The sequence below is a fragment of the Conger conger genome, chromosome 6 (genome assembly GCF_963514075.1).
Source record: "Conger conger chromosome 6, fConCon1.1, whole genome shotgun sequence".
Lineage (NCBI taxonomy): Eukaryota > Metazoa > Chordata > Actinopteri > Anguilliformes > Congridae > Conger > Conger conger.
Window position 1 is genome coordinate 27105873 of NC_083765.1, and position 17385 is coordinate 27123257.

At 43.0% G+C, this 17385-nt stretch overlaps 1 protein-coding gene across 1 annotated transcript in view; it reads left to right on the plus strand.

Moving 5' to 3' along the window:
- Positions 1-15357, plus strand: part of si:ch211-197n1.2 (EF-hand calcium-binding domain-containing protein 6) — a 29216-nt gene extending 13859 nt beyond the window's left edge. The window contains exons 13-18 of the mRNA XM_061245214.1: positions 7219-7321; positions 7860-7984; positions 10087-10330; positions 12682-12854; positions 13700-13868; positions 14242-15357. Coding sequence (XP_061101198.1) covers positions 7219-7321; positions 7860-7984; positions 10087-10330; positions 12682-12854; positions 13700-13868; positions 14242-14484 — 1057 coding nt within the window. The 3' untranslated portion in view covers positions 14485-15357. The remainder of the gene's footprint in view (positions 1-7218; positions 7322-7859; positions 7985-10086; positions 10331-12681; positions 12855-13699; positions 13869-14241) is intronic.
- The last annotated feature ends 2028 nt before the right edge of the window (positions 15358-17385 follow it).

Here is a 17385-nt window from a genome sequence, read left to right on the forward strand (position 1 = left end):
TGCTCTCAACCCCCCCCCCCACCCCACCCCACCCCAGCCCAGCCCAATTAGATCATCTTCCTGCAGCAGTGTTTGTGTGGTCCCGCTGAGGACCCTGGCTCTCCCACTGGGGGGTTCAGAAAGCGATGGACGAGGGCCTTGGGATCCGTCTCAATTCCGTGTGGGAATCGCGGGACAGAAAATCCCCCGGCTCAACTGGCAAGCAGCACTCTCTTTCTTCCTCCATTTTTCATTTTTATTCATGGGGTGATAGGGGTGGGGCGGGAGCGGGGGTGCCGTAGACGGAAGGTGACGTTAGGGAGTTAGGGTAGAATGGGGGACCGTGGTCCGGCTTGGGCCACAATAGCAACAGTGTTGTTGCAGGGATGGGTTCGGGGACTTTGGATATTCTTCCTGTGTCAGTATAATCACTACTGGGAGGTTGCTCCATTAAGGATTACCATATCATTAATAGTATCCATGACTTTTGTTCAAAGGCTACTTGTGTAATGTTGCCTTGTGGATGAGGGCTAATCCGCTGAGCTGCAGCTGTAGGGAGAGAGGGAGAGAGAGGGAGAGAGCGGGTTAGGATCCCACCAGCCAAACACACACGGTGACTTCCACACGGTCCCAGGGGAGTCAGCGACTGAAAAACAGATACAAACAACAGTCAACTCAAAAGCCCCTCTGAGAAAAAGAAACATCCATTCTGCACTTCTACGTCCTCCCACCACCCCCTTTCCCCCCAAGACCTTGCCCTGGCCCCCATCTCTCCAATCCAGGCCTGACGTACCCCCCCTCCTCATTCAGCAGAGCCTTCCCTGACACCCCCCAGATTGTGAGCAAGATTAGAAGGGAACAATACAGTTTTAAATGTAAAAATGTGCATCTAGTTATTCTTCTTTCTTTTTTCTCATCCCCCTGTCTCCTTTTCTACCCTGCCTCTGAGGATGAAAAGGAATAAGAAGGGCATTCACGAGTTATCTCTCTGGGTGTCTTGTCTCCATGAGCATTGCTGTTTTATTTTATTTCTCTTTTTTTGGAAATGGTGTGGGGCGCCATTGAGTTGGCGAGGGGGTGGTTTTGGGGTGGCGGGGTTAAACTCATGTTCTACACACAGCCATGTGAATGGAGCCCACGGCAAAGGGTTAATTTGTTGTGAATTCAGTGGGATTGCCGGCAAGCCATTCAGGCAATTAGAGAGAAGGTGAAAAGAATGGACGGCATCTAATCTGCCCTTCTTTAGTCGTTTTGACTTTCTGGGGGAAGAAATGTCTCCAGACTGATGTTGGATCTGCGTTTCATGTCCGCAGCCATGATATTCACATGATTAGGAACACAACAGAACTTTGCCACGCCATGTTATTGCACGTCTTACATATCTCCATTATTGACGGCCACATGTAGACGCCGACATTCAGCTGCTGCCTCATGGCTGCCCACTGTTTCTTGTGAAACTGAACTGGGCTAGTACATATGGAAAGGAAAAGGCAAGTGGCTCAAACATCAGCAATCACTCTAGCAGTTCCAGGTTAATTGCTTTGCTTTACAATGTTAAAGATTAAAACTTCTACAAACACTTTTTACATATAATTTTTATATACGTCAGTACTTTACTACGGTAAACACAATTTTATCATCCATAAATGCATTTGAATCCTAAAGGTATGACATCTTTCAGCTTCATGGAATATTTTTCATTGCTGCTAGAAAAATGTCTAAGTCTAAATTAATATTGAAATTAGATTTAATGAATAGATGTACATTAAATTGTGTTATTTATTAACATGTTAATAATGTATAGATTTATATTACATTTAGTTATTATCTTTCTTAATTTGAATTGAAATAATGTGAATAAGTGAAACTGTGCTTTGATCCAAAAATTGACTGAAGCAGTGACCATTTTATCATTTTATTATTCCCCATCCATTCATGGAAAAATGTATTTATTTTTGGTTGGCATTTCCTCTGTTTTGTTTTTGTCACACTACTCACTGCTTATCATAAATTAATAAAAGGAGCATTTTAATATGACATAATAAAACTATTTCTCTTTAATTACTTTATATGCATTGAACCCTATGTGGGTTCTTCATGTAACAAAACTAGTTCTAAATAGAAAAGTTTAATGTGAAATCCAATAAGCCGACTTTCTTTTCCAGTAAGTTCTTAAAATGTTAATATATTAAATTATTTTTGGGACAAATATATTTTTAAATCTCAAAAATAAGCTTTATTAGAAAGTGCATTTTAGATAAAGTAAAAGAGCTTCTAGAGTAATAGTACAAATATTAACACCATGGATCTATTAATTATGGAATAAATATTGAAGTATGAAATGTCTTAAATGTGTTCTGGTGTGCACAGTGGGTTCGAGAATTATTGGCACCCTTAAGAAATATGCACAAAAGTGCTGTAAATGAAAAATGATTGACATAAGCTTTATTTTCCAAGATGGATAAAGTTGTGTGCTTTATTAATGATTCAATGGAATCAACCGAGACAAAAACCTATTTCCCCAAAAAAGAGGTTCCATTTTTGGCACTCCTGGCTTAATAATACTTTGTGCAAACACTCCTGGCAAAGATGACAGCCATGAGTCTTTTCCTATAATGTGTGTTATGGTTAGAGAAAAAATTAGGAGAGATTTTTGGCCATTCCTCGATGCAGAACTTTTTATAATCATTGACATCCTTAGGATACCCCCCTCTTCAGTTCAGTGGGATTTAGGTCTGGAGACATCGCAGAACATGATTTTTGACTCAGAGGCAACCATAGTGGCCAGCACCACTGGCAGCAAAACATCTCTAAAGCCTCAATGATCTCCCACCATATTTGCCAGTAGGTATGAGATGTTTCTCCTTCCGCATTCTATTTTGCGGCCAAACATGTTGATGGGGTGTACCCAATTTCGGTCTCATCTGACCATAGCACTCTCTTCCAATCATAATTCCAATGATGTTTGGCAAACTCAAGTCAAACTCAACTCATGTTTGGTTTTGTTATTTTGCTCAATAACAGATGTCCAACACTTTGCTGGTATGGTATTTCTCTGCATGTTGGTTGAACATAAAATATAGATCATTATTCATTTTATTTATTATATGCAGCCTTTTTTCTCAAAAGGGTGCCAATAAAACTATATGTATTAACATGCAACTGCATATATTTAAATGGCAATCAAAACTGATATATATAAAGTAATTTGACAGACATACAGTATATTAAAATTTTCAAATGTGCGTTGGCAACAGTCAGATTTTTAGATTTAGTCAACTTAATTGGTATATGAGTCTTAAATCTGACCCAACATTTACTTGGCTCTGGATGATGCAAAATCTTTATCCATGTGACGTACAGTATATAACTAAAATCTCCAGATCTAAACCCTGTTATTCTGATACAAGGGATCCTTTGCCATTATCTTTGCTAACTGAGACCCTGTCCAAGACATATTAAAAGATACAAATTGAATGTATCCATGTTTCATTGTTATGTTGCCAGAGTATTTACAAAATATACCAAAGATACAGAGTGAGGTTTCCTCAGCTACATTCTGTACCATCTCAGTCTCACTAGCGTCTGTGGGGTGGGGCTGCTGTTTTCACATTTCAGCAGGGTGCGATATATTGGGCCAGGGGGTTGTAGCGGAAGCTTCTGTCTCACTGCCCAAACAGACGGGTGTCCGTCCTGACAGGTCCCATGTGACCAATGGAAGCTCACCTTCAACGCCCCCCCGACAGCTTTAAACGGGCCAAAGCCACCGCCCCAAACGCGCCTCGCCGTCGTGTCATTCCACCTCAAATCTATCCCCTCAGATCTCTTTCTGTCAGCTCCATTCAGCTGGAGAGGAGAGGAGAGGGAGTTTCCCCACGCCCCCCATCCCCACGCCCCCTGCCTTTATTTCCCTCTTTCTCGTTTTCTGGGAGAGATTTTTTCTCTCTTTTTCATCTAATTCAGAACTGCGTTCCTCCAGACCAAAGATGACATTTTCCGCTGCATTAGATCAGACAGCACATGCTTGCTCAGGCAGAGGATGTATGCTGGGAGTTTATTGGAGCATAGGAGAGTGTATGAGCGCATGTGGAGGGTAGTGGGGAGGGGGGGTTGTGGCTGGAGTGTATGGGAGTATATGGGAGTGTATGAGTGCATGTGCAGGGTGGTGGGGAGGGGGGTTGTGGCTGGAGTGTATGGGGGTATAGGAGAGTGTATGAGTGCATGTGGAGGGTGGTGGGGAGGGGGGGTTGTGGCTGGAGTTTATGGGAGTATATGAGAGTGTATGAGTGCATGTGCAGGGTGGTGGGGAGGGGGGTTGTGGCTGGAGTGTATGGGGGTATAGGAGAGTGTATGAGTGCATGTGGAGGGTGGTGGGGAGGGGGGGTTGTGGCTGGAGTTTATGGGAGTATATGAGAGTGTATGAGTGCATGTGGAGGGTGGTGGGGAGGGGGGGTTGTGGCTGGAGTGTATGGGAGTATATGAGAGTGTATGAGTGCATGTGGAGGGTGGTGGGGAGGGGGGGTTGTGGCTGGAGTGTATGGGGGTGTATGCACAGTGACATCACTTCCCCTCAGCCCATACCTCCAGTCTCTCTACACATTATTCCTTTTCTCTCATTCCTTTCTGTCCCAGGGGGACATTTTGGGCTCAGATGACTGGGTAAAGACACCTTCACTCAGCGTTATGTCATTGATTGGGTTCATAGCAGCACAGCTGGCATATCTTGCGGGTGGGAGGTGGGAATAATAGTCACCTCCTGCAGGTTCTGGTGACCCGTTTTTCAGAGATTTCAGATGGTGCAGGCAGTGTTGTTTTTTTGTGGGCGGGGTTTGTTCATGCCCCTCCTCTTGTTTGTCCCAGTGCCATGTTGGCATGGCCGCAGCACACCGACGCTAACAAAACCCCCGCACCCCTCGAGACGCCCCAAACAAACATGCTTTCATGCCCTTGTTGTTTAATTTCCCTGAGGAGAAACAGTAACAGAAACTCAACAAAAGAGCTGTTGTGAATGTGTGAAAGTTACTAATTTACGAATATGTCAGGTTGACTAGCCCTGTGAATTCAGCCAAAACAAACTTAAGAGAGAGTAGAGATCGGAGTTGAGAGAGGAGAGTTTGCTGGTCAGTGGGGGGGTAAGAGAAAGAGAGAGCGACAGAAATTTGAGAGAGAGAGAGAGAGAGAGAGAGAGAGAGAGAGAGACATACATATTCCCACATTGTCTGCATATTGATCCAATCAACTAAGAAGGGTAGGGTGTACTGCGGGTTGTGGGGGGATGGGGGGTAGGGTATTGGGGATTGACAAAGAAATGAATTCTTGGCATGAAGGCCATGGAGAACTCAGGAGGAAGAATAGAGGAGTGAGCAGCCAACAAAGCACATGGAGGAGAAATCAGTCGTAATTAGTTAGGTGTGTGGCTCAAAATGCACAGACTGAAGTAGGCAGACTTCTTAGTGAGAAGCAAATTAGAAGCAAATTAGGGTCTAGAATAATGATCTCTGCACAGTTGGAAACACCCCCCTTCCCCCTACCCCTCTAGAGGTAGAGATATGGCGGCCCTCTGTGACTTGTGGCCTTGTCCGATCCCGCTGTGCCGTTGTTTGGCCGACGGTGTCCAACACAGAAGCCCCACTGAGATGGCCACCATTGGGTCAATGGGTGAATCACAGGGGGGTGCCCTTATGCATTTTCTGTGACTCCCTGCAGACACCGCTGAAATCCGTATCGATTCTCTGGAATGCCGTTTGGTTAACACAACGCAACCAGGTCTTTCACTGGACCACAACTGAAATCACTGAGGCAAAGAAAGGGCACTCTGACCAATTTTAGCTGCTGTTCTTTGTGCTTCTGGAACACGTTACACAGATGATCGTTTACTTTGAGGTTACATTTCAGAGAGCTTTACTCTTTTATAACTTATGAAAAATTTGTGTTTTTATTATCCCTTTAAGGAGTCTGTTTTTACAAAATTGTCTGTGCTTTACTGTGCAGCCCCTCTTATGAACTATGGAATCTGTTGTCATACATCTGGAGCAGTTCTCTGGAGGTATTTTTAAGAAAGGGAACTGTGTGAGTGACCGGTCTGAGGTTTTCTGAGAAATAGGCGGGGCAAGAAGGAGCTCTCTGGGGGGACATAACATGGCTTACTTGCAGGCATCCAAGCCGCTGTCTTTTCTGGTCTAGCTAATCAGGGATTATTCACATGTAGCCATTAGCATTCATTTGCTAATTTTCTTTTTCCCCCTTGCTAAATCTGTGTGCTTTCCTGATGACGGCTGTAGTGAATATTAAACACTTTTACTTTTGCTCAACTTGTGGGTACTTATTGTTTATTTCTTTTGATGGGAAAAAATGTGACTAAAAGACCCAAAAACAATATCAAACAGATCTCCAGGTTCTTCATCTTGATAGCTCATTTTTTGCATGAAATGTTTTGCATGCTAATCGTTTATTAGCACCTGCAGCCAAAACAACATGGAGACACTAATAATTATATTCTTGCTACTCTCCCTCCCCCTCCCCCTGCTGAAAATCACACACATGCACACACACACACACACTCACACAAGCACCTTGCACTCCCCATACAGAGGCACTGTTGCCGTCGAATGTGAGGACTTTCGGCCTGCTCTGATGAAGTTCTCAACCACTCACCCACACTGTCAGACTAATTTTCACATTGTTTTCGCGTGATTGGTTCTCCCCGACCCAGCCGGTGACCTTTAAAACCCACAGTGGTCCTCAGGACTGGCAGTCGCTCTCCCTTCCCAATGGATTGAAAAGTGTCTCCTGTTCCTCAGGACAAAAGGCTGCCGATCCCCAGGGTGCGTGGACCAGCCCCCTGGTGCCCAGCCAAGCGCACCGGGAACACATTAGCGACACCTTTTTGTTTTGGCCTCTTTATCAGCATTTTATAAGGTTGACTGGGATGTCAAGTTTGTCAGGTGCCTTGGCTATTTGACCACTCCACTCTCCTTAAGCTGCCAAAGCATTTATGGTTTTTTCATTATCTGTGTTGTCAGTTTGTGTATTTGTGCACTTCGCCACTGAAGCATGTGCTTTCTCGCAGGGCCTGGGCTGCCTTTCCTTTCGCAGGTCACATACAGAAACTGACTGAAGTCATGAAAAAAGACCGTTTCATCATACTCCATCATCTTTAATGGTATTTTAAAGCCAGGAGTTTAAAGAAATGAGCTCAGTGACAATAGTAATAATGTCCTGCTTTTGATGGAACTGCAGTGCCGGAGCACCGAGTCTTTTCGAGAGCCACGGGGATGGCGGGGATAGAGAGGTTCAGCCTGAAGAGGCCGGGAAAATGAGCCAGGGCAGGAGTGATCAAGAGGTGAGTTCTTATCTGGGCTAACCTGCACTGCACACACGGGTAAATGAGCCTTCGCCCTAATACAGGATACATTTCTCCACCGGGAACCAGAGCCTCAAGCCCTCTTCATTAAACACGGCCCTGTGATGCTGCTCTGATCTGGGCATTTTTCTGAAATTAGGTATTTGGTTTTTGGTGAAAATTGTATGCTCAGTATACTTGAAGCATAATTATAAAAACTTTATTTATACTTCAAGTATACTATGAAATAGCATACTTCAGGTATACTTCAGCATATTATTTTTTCATATGGGTAATCTTGGCGGGACATGATGAGTATGGAGAAGAATATAACTGTAATTATCTTCAAAAATTCCTTAAATTCATACTTTTCAACAGAATGTATTTTGGAATGAATTGTATTAAACAAAATAATTCAAATTCACCCCCTCCTCCTGTGATGTATCCATATTTAATGGCAGCTCACAGACGCTAAAGTACTGCCTTTTCTTTTACTTTTCTTTGAATGTGTCCCATTCTCATCCCTTTGCGTCTCTAGCTCTTCAAAATAATCAAGATCCTGGTGACCAAACATTACCCGGCTGTGGAGCAGGTCTTCGAGGAGCTGGATGAGAAGAATACTCGACGTCTGACACAGGAAACCATGCACCAGCTGCTGAAGCGGTATTCAAACTTCAAACTGTCTTTTTTCTTTGGATTGTTATTGTGTTTATCCTTTGGATTGTTATTGTGTTTTTAGTAGGAGAATACAAATGCATCACCCCTTTTATTTTAGTGCTAAGGAATTTGTAAATTTTATCATATTGGATTTATTTAAATATTTAAACATTATTCTGTCCCCCAGAGTCATCAAAAGCATTTGACAAACTCTGGGAATTTTTGTCTTCCCCCCGAACAAAATAATATATATCTTAAAGAGCTTGTTTCAGTATTTTCATATTCATTTGGATAATGATCCAGATTGAGTTAATTTATCTTGCTTTAGTTTATTATTTTCTCTAACTGATTAAGCATTTATTCAAATTGAATTGGATTTGTCTAAAGATTCAATTCAGCAAAAATGAATAATTTATAACTGTTTAGAGAATTGTACTTTGACAGCTGATAATTAATTAGATGTTTCTATAGAAAAAATGCCTTTGGCAATTAATCATGGGAATGTTATATGTCTGGCTAACTAACCCATATTCTTTTGAAACATAAACATGGTAACCTTTGTCACAAAGTTTCTTTGTTGAATGTTTTATTAGCGTGCAAAATCTCTTAACATGTATTTAGCATTTTGTTTCACGTGTCACATATCATCACGGATAATGACACAAACTTCTTCTCAGCTTTGTGGAAAAGGCATCAGATAACCAGAGTCCTCCTCGAAGCTCACGGGACAATTTCTCTTTCTGTCTTTTCTCTCTTTTTGGTTGGTGCTGAGATTTGTTGTTTGGTCTTTTTATGTGTTTTGTAAGATGGTGTGATCAGAAAGCAATGCTTTTTTGGCAGGGGGGGCGGTTAAATTATGTCTTAATTGTGCTCGTTAACATGCTTGGTCTACGTTCCCATGATTAACAAAGCATTTACTGTCTTCCTGCAACTTATTCCACTGGGCTTGGTGGCACTGTTGTGTGCTTTTGCACGCTTGTTTGTGAGTTCCCATGCTATGCCGTTGCAGCCACATCTCTCTCAGTGTACTGTAGTGCACAGTCCAAAACGCACAGTAACAGTGCAATGTTTTCTCATAGGCATGGAGTGCTTTGAAACTAAAAAAAGTACAGAAGAATGTATGAAATGAAAATATAAAAAGACCAGTTTTATTCTTTCAGTTTCCCCTGGGGTCTTCTTTTCTTTTATTCCCTTTTTATCTCTATTCATTTTTTTGGGACTAGACTATTTTTTTCTTGGTTGTGGGCCTAAATAGAGTTTGAGTTGAATGGGACATTTCTAGCGATTTGCATAATCAAAGCTGTAGCTCTGGCTTTCAGTCGGGTGAACACACGGGCCCATGCCAACTGCAGGAAGGTAAGACCCGGCAGGAAAGCTTTCTAAAAGATTAGTGACACTAACAGGCTTAATCATGCAAGTTCATGGAGGTTGGCCAATTTATCAGGCCTAGCCATGCCTATTAGGCTTTCAGCTCATCGCAAGTGGCAAGAGTTCAAAACTGATGATGGACCAGTGATGGATTCCTCCTTTTTCCCATACCTTTAAAACATGTCCTATATATCATCAGAATCATTTGAGTAAAATTGTATGTGTGTGTGTGTGTTTTGTGTTTCCTTATAAGTATAGTATGTTCTTTGGTTATACATATTGTCATTTCTCTTTCCTTGAGAGCATGAGTTTGTGGAAAGGAATCAATGTTCAGTGAGTGAGAATGTGTTCTGTCTATTTGGAGACTGATCTTCAATATGCTTCAAAATGCACCGCAACATTTTTTTGTTTTTGTTTATTTCAGTCTGTGAATTCTTCATTTTATTTTGTCTGTACATTGTTGTTCATTAATCTCGCTTGATTTCTGCCACGGTCTCGTCTCGATGGCTGGTCCCTTTCTGATGAGAAACTGTTGCTTATATGGTGGGTCGGCTGCCAAGATCTGCCATTGTCATTGGTTGTGGGGGGTGGGGGGGTGGGGGGGGGGTGGATGAAAGAGGGCCTTCAGTGCCCCGCTCTCCTGTGAGATAGGCCACTGGTATTCATCTGTGTGCGGAGGAATACATCCCCCTCTCTCTCCCTCTTTCTCTCTCTTCAAGTGCCTCCTTTCATCTTTCCAGATTTGACATCCTCCCCGAGGTTAGTCGGGGGGAGATCCGTAGACTCTGGGGCACTTTGATTACCAACCAAGACAAGACGCTGGATTTCTTGCAGTTTGCGAGACACTTTGGCCACTCTCCCAAATCGGCCTGCTTTCCCAACGCAAAGCTCTGTCCCCCGAGGAGAGGAGACGAAGACTTCAGGCTCCGTTCCAAGACGCTCAACTGCGTCTCTGACATACTGGTTGACAGCGTCCGTGCCAAGGTAGGGGTGTGGGAAGAGTGGCGCTGAACTGCGTGCTTTGTTTTTTTTTGCTTTTTTTGTTATTGTGTTTTAAAGGGGGTGAGGGTGGGAGCTCATTGAAGGTGGCAGAGCGATGGGACGTGGGGGCTGTGGTGCACTGCCCCACTTACCCTGGCTGTTAAAGGGCTGCTTACATTACCCCCTCAGAAGGGTGCTTTGTCCTTGATCGGGTGAGAAATGGCAGGGTACCCCCTTATCTCACGAGAGCGTCACTCGCCAGTTGACAGCCAGTCACACGGCAGTGGGTCTGGTCTCATGATCTCTCAATGATAACTGATGCTGGTCTCTCTCAAGTCTTTTGGTAAATACACAATATACAGTACTGTGCAAAAGTTTTAGGCAGGTGTGAAGAAATGCTGTAAAGTAAGAATGCTTTCAAAAATAGAAATGATAATGGTTTATTTTTATCAATTAACAAAATGCAAAGTGAGTGAACAGAAGAAAAATCTAAATCAAATCAATATTTGGTGTGACCACCCTTTGCCTTCAAACCAGCATCAATTCTAACTAAATTGGAGCTAATGATCATCAATTTAATATGTAGGTTGAAACACAATCATTAACTGAAACAGAAACTGCTGTGTAGGAGGATTAAAACTGGGTGAGGAACAGCCAAACTCTGCTTCCAACTGTGTTGTTGCAGTTTAACGTCAGAAGTCATACACCGTGGCAAGACTGAGCACAGCAACAAGACACAAGGTAGTTATACTGCATCAGCAAGGTCTCTCCCAGGCAGAAATGTCAAGGCAGACAGCGGTTTCCAGATGTGCTGTCCAAGCTCTGTTGAAGAAGCACAAACAAACAGGCAACGTAGACACAGTGGTTGGCCAAGGAAACTTAGTGCAGCAGATGAAAGACCAATCATGCTTACTTCCCTTCGCAATCGGAAGATGTCCAGCTGTTCCATCAGCTCAGAACTGGCAGAAACCAGTGGGATCCAGGTACACCCATCTACTGTGCGGAGAAGTCTGGTCAGAAGTGGTCTGCATGGTAGAATTGCGGCCAAAAAGCCATACCTCCGACAAGGCCAAGCGACTAAACAATGCGTGAAAACACAGGAACTGAGGTGCAGAAAATGGCAGCAGGTTCTCTGAACTGATGAGTCAAAATTTTTAATATTTGGCTGTAGCAGAAGGCAGTTTGTTCGCCGAAGGGCTGGAGAGTGAGCGGTACACGAATGAGTGTCTGCAGGCAACAGTGAAGCATGGTGGAGGTTCCTTGCAAGTTTGGGGCTGAATTTCTGCAAATGGAGTTGGGGATTTGGCCAGAATTAATGGTCTCCTCAAAGCTGAGAAGTACAGGCAGATACTTATTCATCATGCAATACAATCAGGGAAGCGACCCCAAACGACCCCAAACATATAGCCAATGTCATTAAGAAATATCTCCAGCATAAAGAAGAACAAGGATTCCTGGAAGTGATGGTATGGCCCCCACAGAGCCCTGATCTCAACATCATCGGGTCTGTCTGGGATTACATGAAGAGACAGAAGCATTTGAGGCTGCCTAAATCCACAGAAGAACTGTGGCTAGTTCTCCATGATGTTTGGAGCAACCTAAATGCCGAGTTCCTTCAAAAACTGTATACGTAGAAGAATTGATGCTGTTTTGAAGGCAAAGAGTGGTCACACCAAATATTGATTTGATTTAGATTTTTCTTCTGTTCATTCACTTCTTCTGTTCATGCATTTTGTTAATTGATAACAGTAAACTATTAACATTTCTATTTTACAGCATTACTGCCTAAAACCTTTGAACAGTACTGTATAGCTATACAGACATCAGTTTATGCTTTTGCAGTTTCTGGAAGATGCCAACCTGTTTTTTGTTTGCCACATTCACATCTTTGGGCACAAATTAGATTGGTCCCTGTAGCAGACAACGCTGATGAATTCATTTCTTACAGGGTCACTTACATTCAAATGCTGCTTGTTGAAAGTCCTTTTGGCAAACAAAACATGCCTTAAGGTATCTGAGATTCAATTTCTGAGATAGCTTGATTGGCTCTCACTGATCAGTTAAACCTGTATTTATTTTACCTGACAATAGCTTTAAAAACAAAACATCAGCTGATCTTGGTTACACAATCCTCATTGGATATAGTGGGCGGGGGGAGCATAATTATTATGAGACATGTTAATTATATTAATAATTATCTAATTAATTTGTATTGACCTTGGATTTCTATCTAAAAACAGGTCTTGGGTCATTTTTATCTATTCTGATTCTTTTTTCTTTATATTCATTTTCTTTTTCTGAACCCTATCTTAACCTTCTCACTCTGTCTCTCTATCTCTATCCCTCTTTCTCAGGTCGAGTACTTGCTCCACGAGCTGCAGACTGAGTTTGTAGACCTGGACCCATACAGAACTGGGTTTGTGAGTAAGGATGAATTCAGGGACATTTTGACCAGTCTGTGTGTGCACCTCAACCAGTACGAGTGCCACGTCCTGTCCAAGAAATTTGATGTCAACCACGATGGCCGGTGAGTTGTCTGAAAGGGAATTTCTGAATTTTGTGAATTTCTTTTAAAAATACAAAGAATACAGTAAACATAATCACTGACATAAATATGTTATAGCCATAGCAGGGTTTAAATATTCTTTTCAAAAATGTTATTTTCCTTGATCAAACCAAAAAAATATGTTTTTGCAAATTGCATGCAGATAAGTATCCTGAAGCCCAGAGTAACCTTGAAAGTAATCATGACTTGTATGAATAATAAGCCAAATGGTAAATGGTTGGAATTTATATAGTGCCTTTATCCAAAGCGCCAAAATGGGGCGACATGGCCCAGGCAGTAAGAGCAGTCGTCTGGCAGTCAGAGGCAGTTCGATCCCCCACCCGGGCTGTGTCGAAGTGTCCCTGAGCAAGACACCTAACCCCCAAATGCTCCTGATGAGCTGGTCGGGGCCTTGCATGGCAGCCAATCGCCGTCGGTGTGTGAGTGTGTGTATGAATGGGTGAATGGAGAAGCATCAATTGTACAGCGCTATATAAATGCCTGCCATTTACCATTTTTCCCATTTATGCTTCTTATTCACCCATTCATACAAACACTCGCACTCACACATAAATGGTGATTGGCTGCCATCCAAGGCACCAATCAGCTCATCAGAAGCAATTGGGGGTTAGGTGTCTTGCTCAGGGACACTTCGACACACCCAGTGCGGCATTGAACCGGCAACCCTCCGACTGTAAGACTTCCTTTATTACTGAAGGGCTATCATACCAGACCAAATTTGCTCAGTCAGCTTTTTGACACACACAGTGGCTGGTTATGCAGGTTGGTTCTGTACTGTACGTGAGAGTCTGTGGCCCCTCTCTCAGAGTGTCCTATGTGGAGTTCCTGAAGCCCTTTGGGCAGCCCAGGCAGTCGTGGAGATCAGGGGCCCATGTGGCTGAGGTCCTGCAGGAGTCCTACAGGGCCCCCCCGGGGTCTCCAGAGGAGATGGGCTCCTCCTCCATGGGGCTCCTGACGACCAGGCTGAGAAAGAAGGTACCTCAACAGGCAGGAGAGATGCACTTCACACCCCCACGGTTGCCTTTAAACCTCCTCTAAACCCCATAGCCGCCCTCGCTTTGCCCTCAGTCCTCTTCCTCGTTCCATCCTTCTCCGAGAGCTTTGCCAAAAATCCAAAGCACATAGCCCAAGGTCTACAGGTGAAAAGTAGCCTCCTCGGCGCATTTACAGAAATGTTTTTAATGTGCATTGACCTTTTCAACTAAACAAATACATTTAAATTGAAAAATTTAAATGTGTCTCTGACCCAGCACACCCCAGTAAACATAAGAGCAACCCTTCCCTACACCCAAACTTCTTTTGGCAGGGGTGTAATCACAGGGTGTAATACCGTCTGTCTGTCTCTCAGCTCGAGGGAGCAGGCCGGACTCTCCGCAGATCCTTCCGGAAGCTGGATCCTGCCGGGAGCGGGTACCTCTCTCCGTCCGAGTTTGGCGCAGTTCTCAGGCTGTGCAACGTGGCCCTGAGTCAGGAGGAGGTGTACCACATCCTGTCCAAGTTTGACCGCGGCCTGGACGGCCGTGTGGACTACCACAGCTTCCTTCAGGAGATGCGCCACAGCCCCCACACCCCGAAGACTGCGCCAGAGTAGAGATATCACAGGAGTGTGTGTGTGTGTGTGTGTGTGTGTGTGTGTGCGCGCGCACATTTGTGCATGATTGTGTGTGTGTGTGTGTGTGTGTGTGTGCACATCTCTGCATGATTGTGTGTGTGTGTGTGTGTGTGTGTGTGTGCGTGCGCACATTTGTGCATGATTGTGTGTGTGTGTGTGTGTGTGTGTGTGAGAGTGTGTGTGCATTTGTTCCATGATTGTGTGTGTGTTTGTTTTGTTTGTGTTGTGGAACAATGTTACTTTGTCAAAAGCACATTCCACGGAGAGAGCAGTTTGAGGAACGGGAGAGGCACACCGTGTAGTATGTGGAATGTGATGACAGACGTCAAAGTTCATGGGTCAATTAGTCAACTATGTCAACTTCTTTCTTCTGTGTGGATAAATTATGCCGATGTTCCAACTTACATACTTGCATAATACCTACAAAGCACAAACTACAGGAATCACGCACTGATTCAAATCCAGGCATTTTAGAAATGAGCATGCTCAGAAATTGATATGTGCTCTCATGCCTGTGATGGCGGAAAAACAAATCATGCATGCTTCTCCTTTCCTGGAAGTATTCCTGCATGATGCTAATTATACAACTTCTAGAGAAATATAGCTATGGGTATTTCTTTCAGCTTGGTTGACTTAGCATTAGTTATCATGTTTGAAAATGACATTTTATGATATCCTCTTCTTGGACGTTTGATAAACATATGTAACCAATATTCTTTGACTTGGTTGAATTCTTGCATTTGGATCATAGATACTCACCAGTGTGTTTAGCAGTGCATTCTACTTAATACATTGTGTGCAAGTATGCATTTTGGTGCATGAATTCTGCTGATTGTAGTGTAGTACATTTTTAACAGCGGATGAATCACCACAATGCAGAGAATGTGTAAAAGTTCAATAAAAAGTAATATGACCATGATCCATCCTCTAAAAAAACTAATGTCTTTTATTTTTAAGTTACCCTTTCAATAAGACATTTAGTATGTATAATATACACTCAGTGAGCACTTTATTGGGCATTTATTGGACTTCTTTTTTGGACTAACTGGTCTTCTGCTGCTGTACCCTTCCCACTTAGAGGCTTCATGCGTATTGTATTCAGAGATGCTCTTCTGCATACCACTGTTGTAATGTGTGGTTATTTGCATTACTGTCACCTTCCTGTCAGCTTTAACCAGTCTGACCTTTCTCCTCTGACCTATTAACAATGCATTGTATTTTTGTTTTTTGCACCATTCTCTGCAAACTCTAGAGACTGTTATGCATGAAAAAAGCAGTTCCTGTGATACTTATTCTGACATTTGGACTGAGAAACTGCTGATTCTCTTGACCATGTCTGCATGCATTTAGTTGCTGCAACATGATTGGCTGATTAAATATTTGTATTAACAAGCTGGTGTACAGGTCTACCTAATAAAGTGCTCAGTGAGTGTATATGCCTATACATATATATAAATGTTTGTCATATACAGCCATAAATTCTCTCTGTCTACTGTTACACAAAGGTGTATTCCAAAGAGTGAAAGACATTATATTGCAACATTACAACATATATATTTTATCATATAAATGATAAGTGGCAGGCATTTATATAGCGCCTTTATCCAAAGCGCTGTACAATTGATGCTTCTCCATTCACCCATTCATACACACACTCACACACCGACAGCGATTGGCTGCCATGCAAGGCCCCGACCAGCTCGTCAGGAGCATTTGGGGGTTAGGTGTCTTGCTCAGGGACACTTCGACACCGCCCGGGCGGGGGATCGAACCGGCAACCCTCCGACTGCCAGACGACTGCTCTTCCTGCCAGAGCCATGTCGACCCCAAGTCATCTTTCTGCAATTAAAATAATTGCATTTATTTTAGGGGAAGCTAATGTGATGGCTAAAGTGGAGGAGGTCTTGTTCTTTTCTATGTTGATCTCGTCTTTTTTCACCTGCATTTGAAAGAGAAAACCAGGTGGTCCATTGAAGAGGTGGTTACATTGAGAATAAGTGTAGTTATCTTGTAGTCATAAAGGGTGCAACACTCTTCTGAAGCATTAGACCTGCTTTTTAGAGTGGTCCCTTAACTGCCCTGGATGTGCAGTTAATGGTGTGCTCATGTCTCACAGCTCAGCCAGGAGAACTTACGTTTGGCACTACACCATTCTGTGCTGTAATTAAGGTCAAGGTTCAGCAGTGAGTTTTCTGACCTTCAAGCCCCACAGGAGCAGCTATTTAAGAGCCTCATTCACATATCATCTGACTGCAGATTGTGTAGGGTCTTCTGCTGGGGAAGAGACAACTAGAAACTAAACACTGTATGTGACAAAAAACAGCAGAAGCAGCCTGAATTGCCAAATAATTATTACAGTTTATGTTAACGGACAAGAATACCCAAGATTTTAGCCTCCTGTGATATTCTTGCAAGATACCAGTGGTGTTCTTTTCACCATTCTAAATCCTGTTTTTGGCAACCCTGGTTTAAATGTCTGTTACAATGAATCTGTATGTGAGCAAAAGAAAACCTGAACTCTAAATGATACCCAGGTGATTTACTAGTCAGGGCTTCAATGAGTCAGGGGGGTATAATTCCAGGGCTGAACTTTTTCTTCTGAAATAACTCTAAAGTAACGCCTTCTAAAGTATCCAACTGCAGTGGCTGTTCTGTCTGGTGTTAACCACCACAATTTCCACTGTCAGAAACATTATTGGAAAATGGAAGACAAATGGAACAGTTGAAGTCAAGTGGAAGTGGAAGTGGAGTAAAGTGCAAACACCATTGATAAAACAATAGAAGGCATTTTCAGTGTCATGACCCCATTTTTTATTGGTGAGCATCTAAATACCTTCTCAAAATATTGTTTTATTATTCAATATGCTTATAAATAAGAAG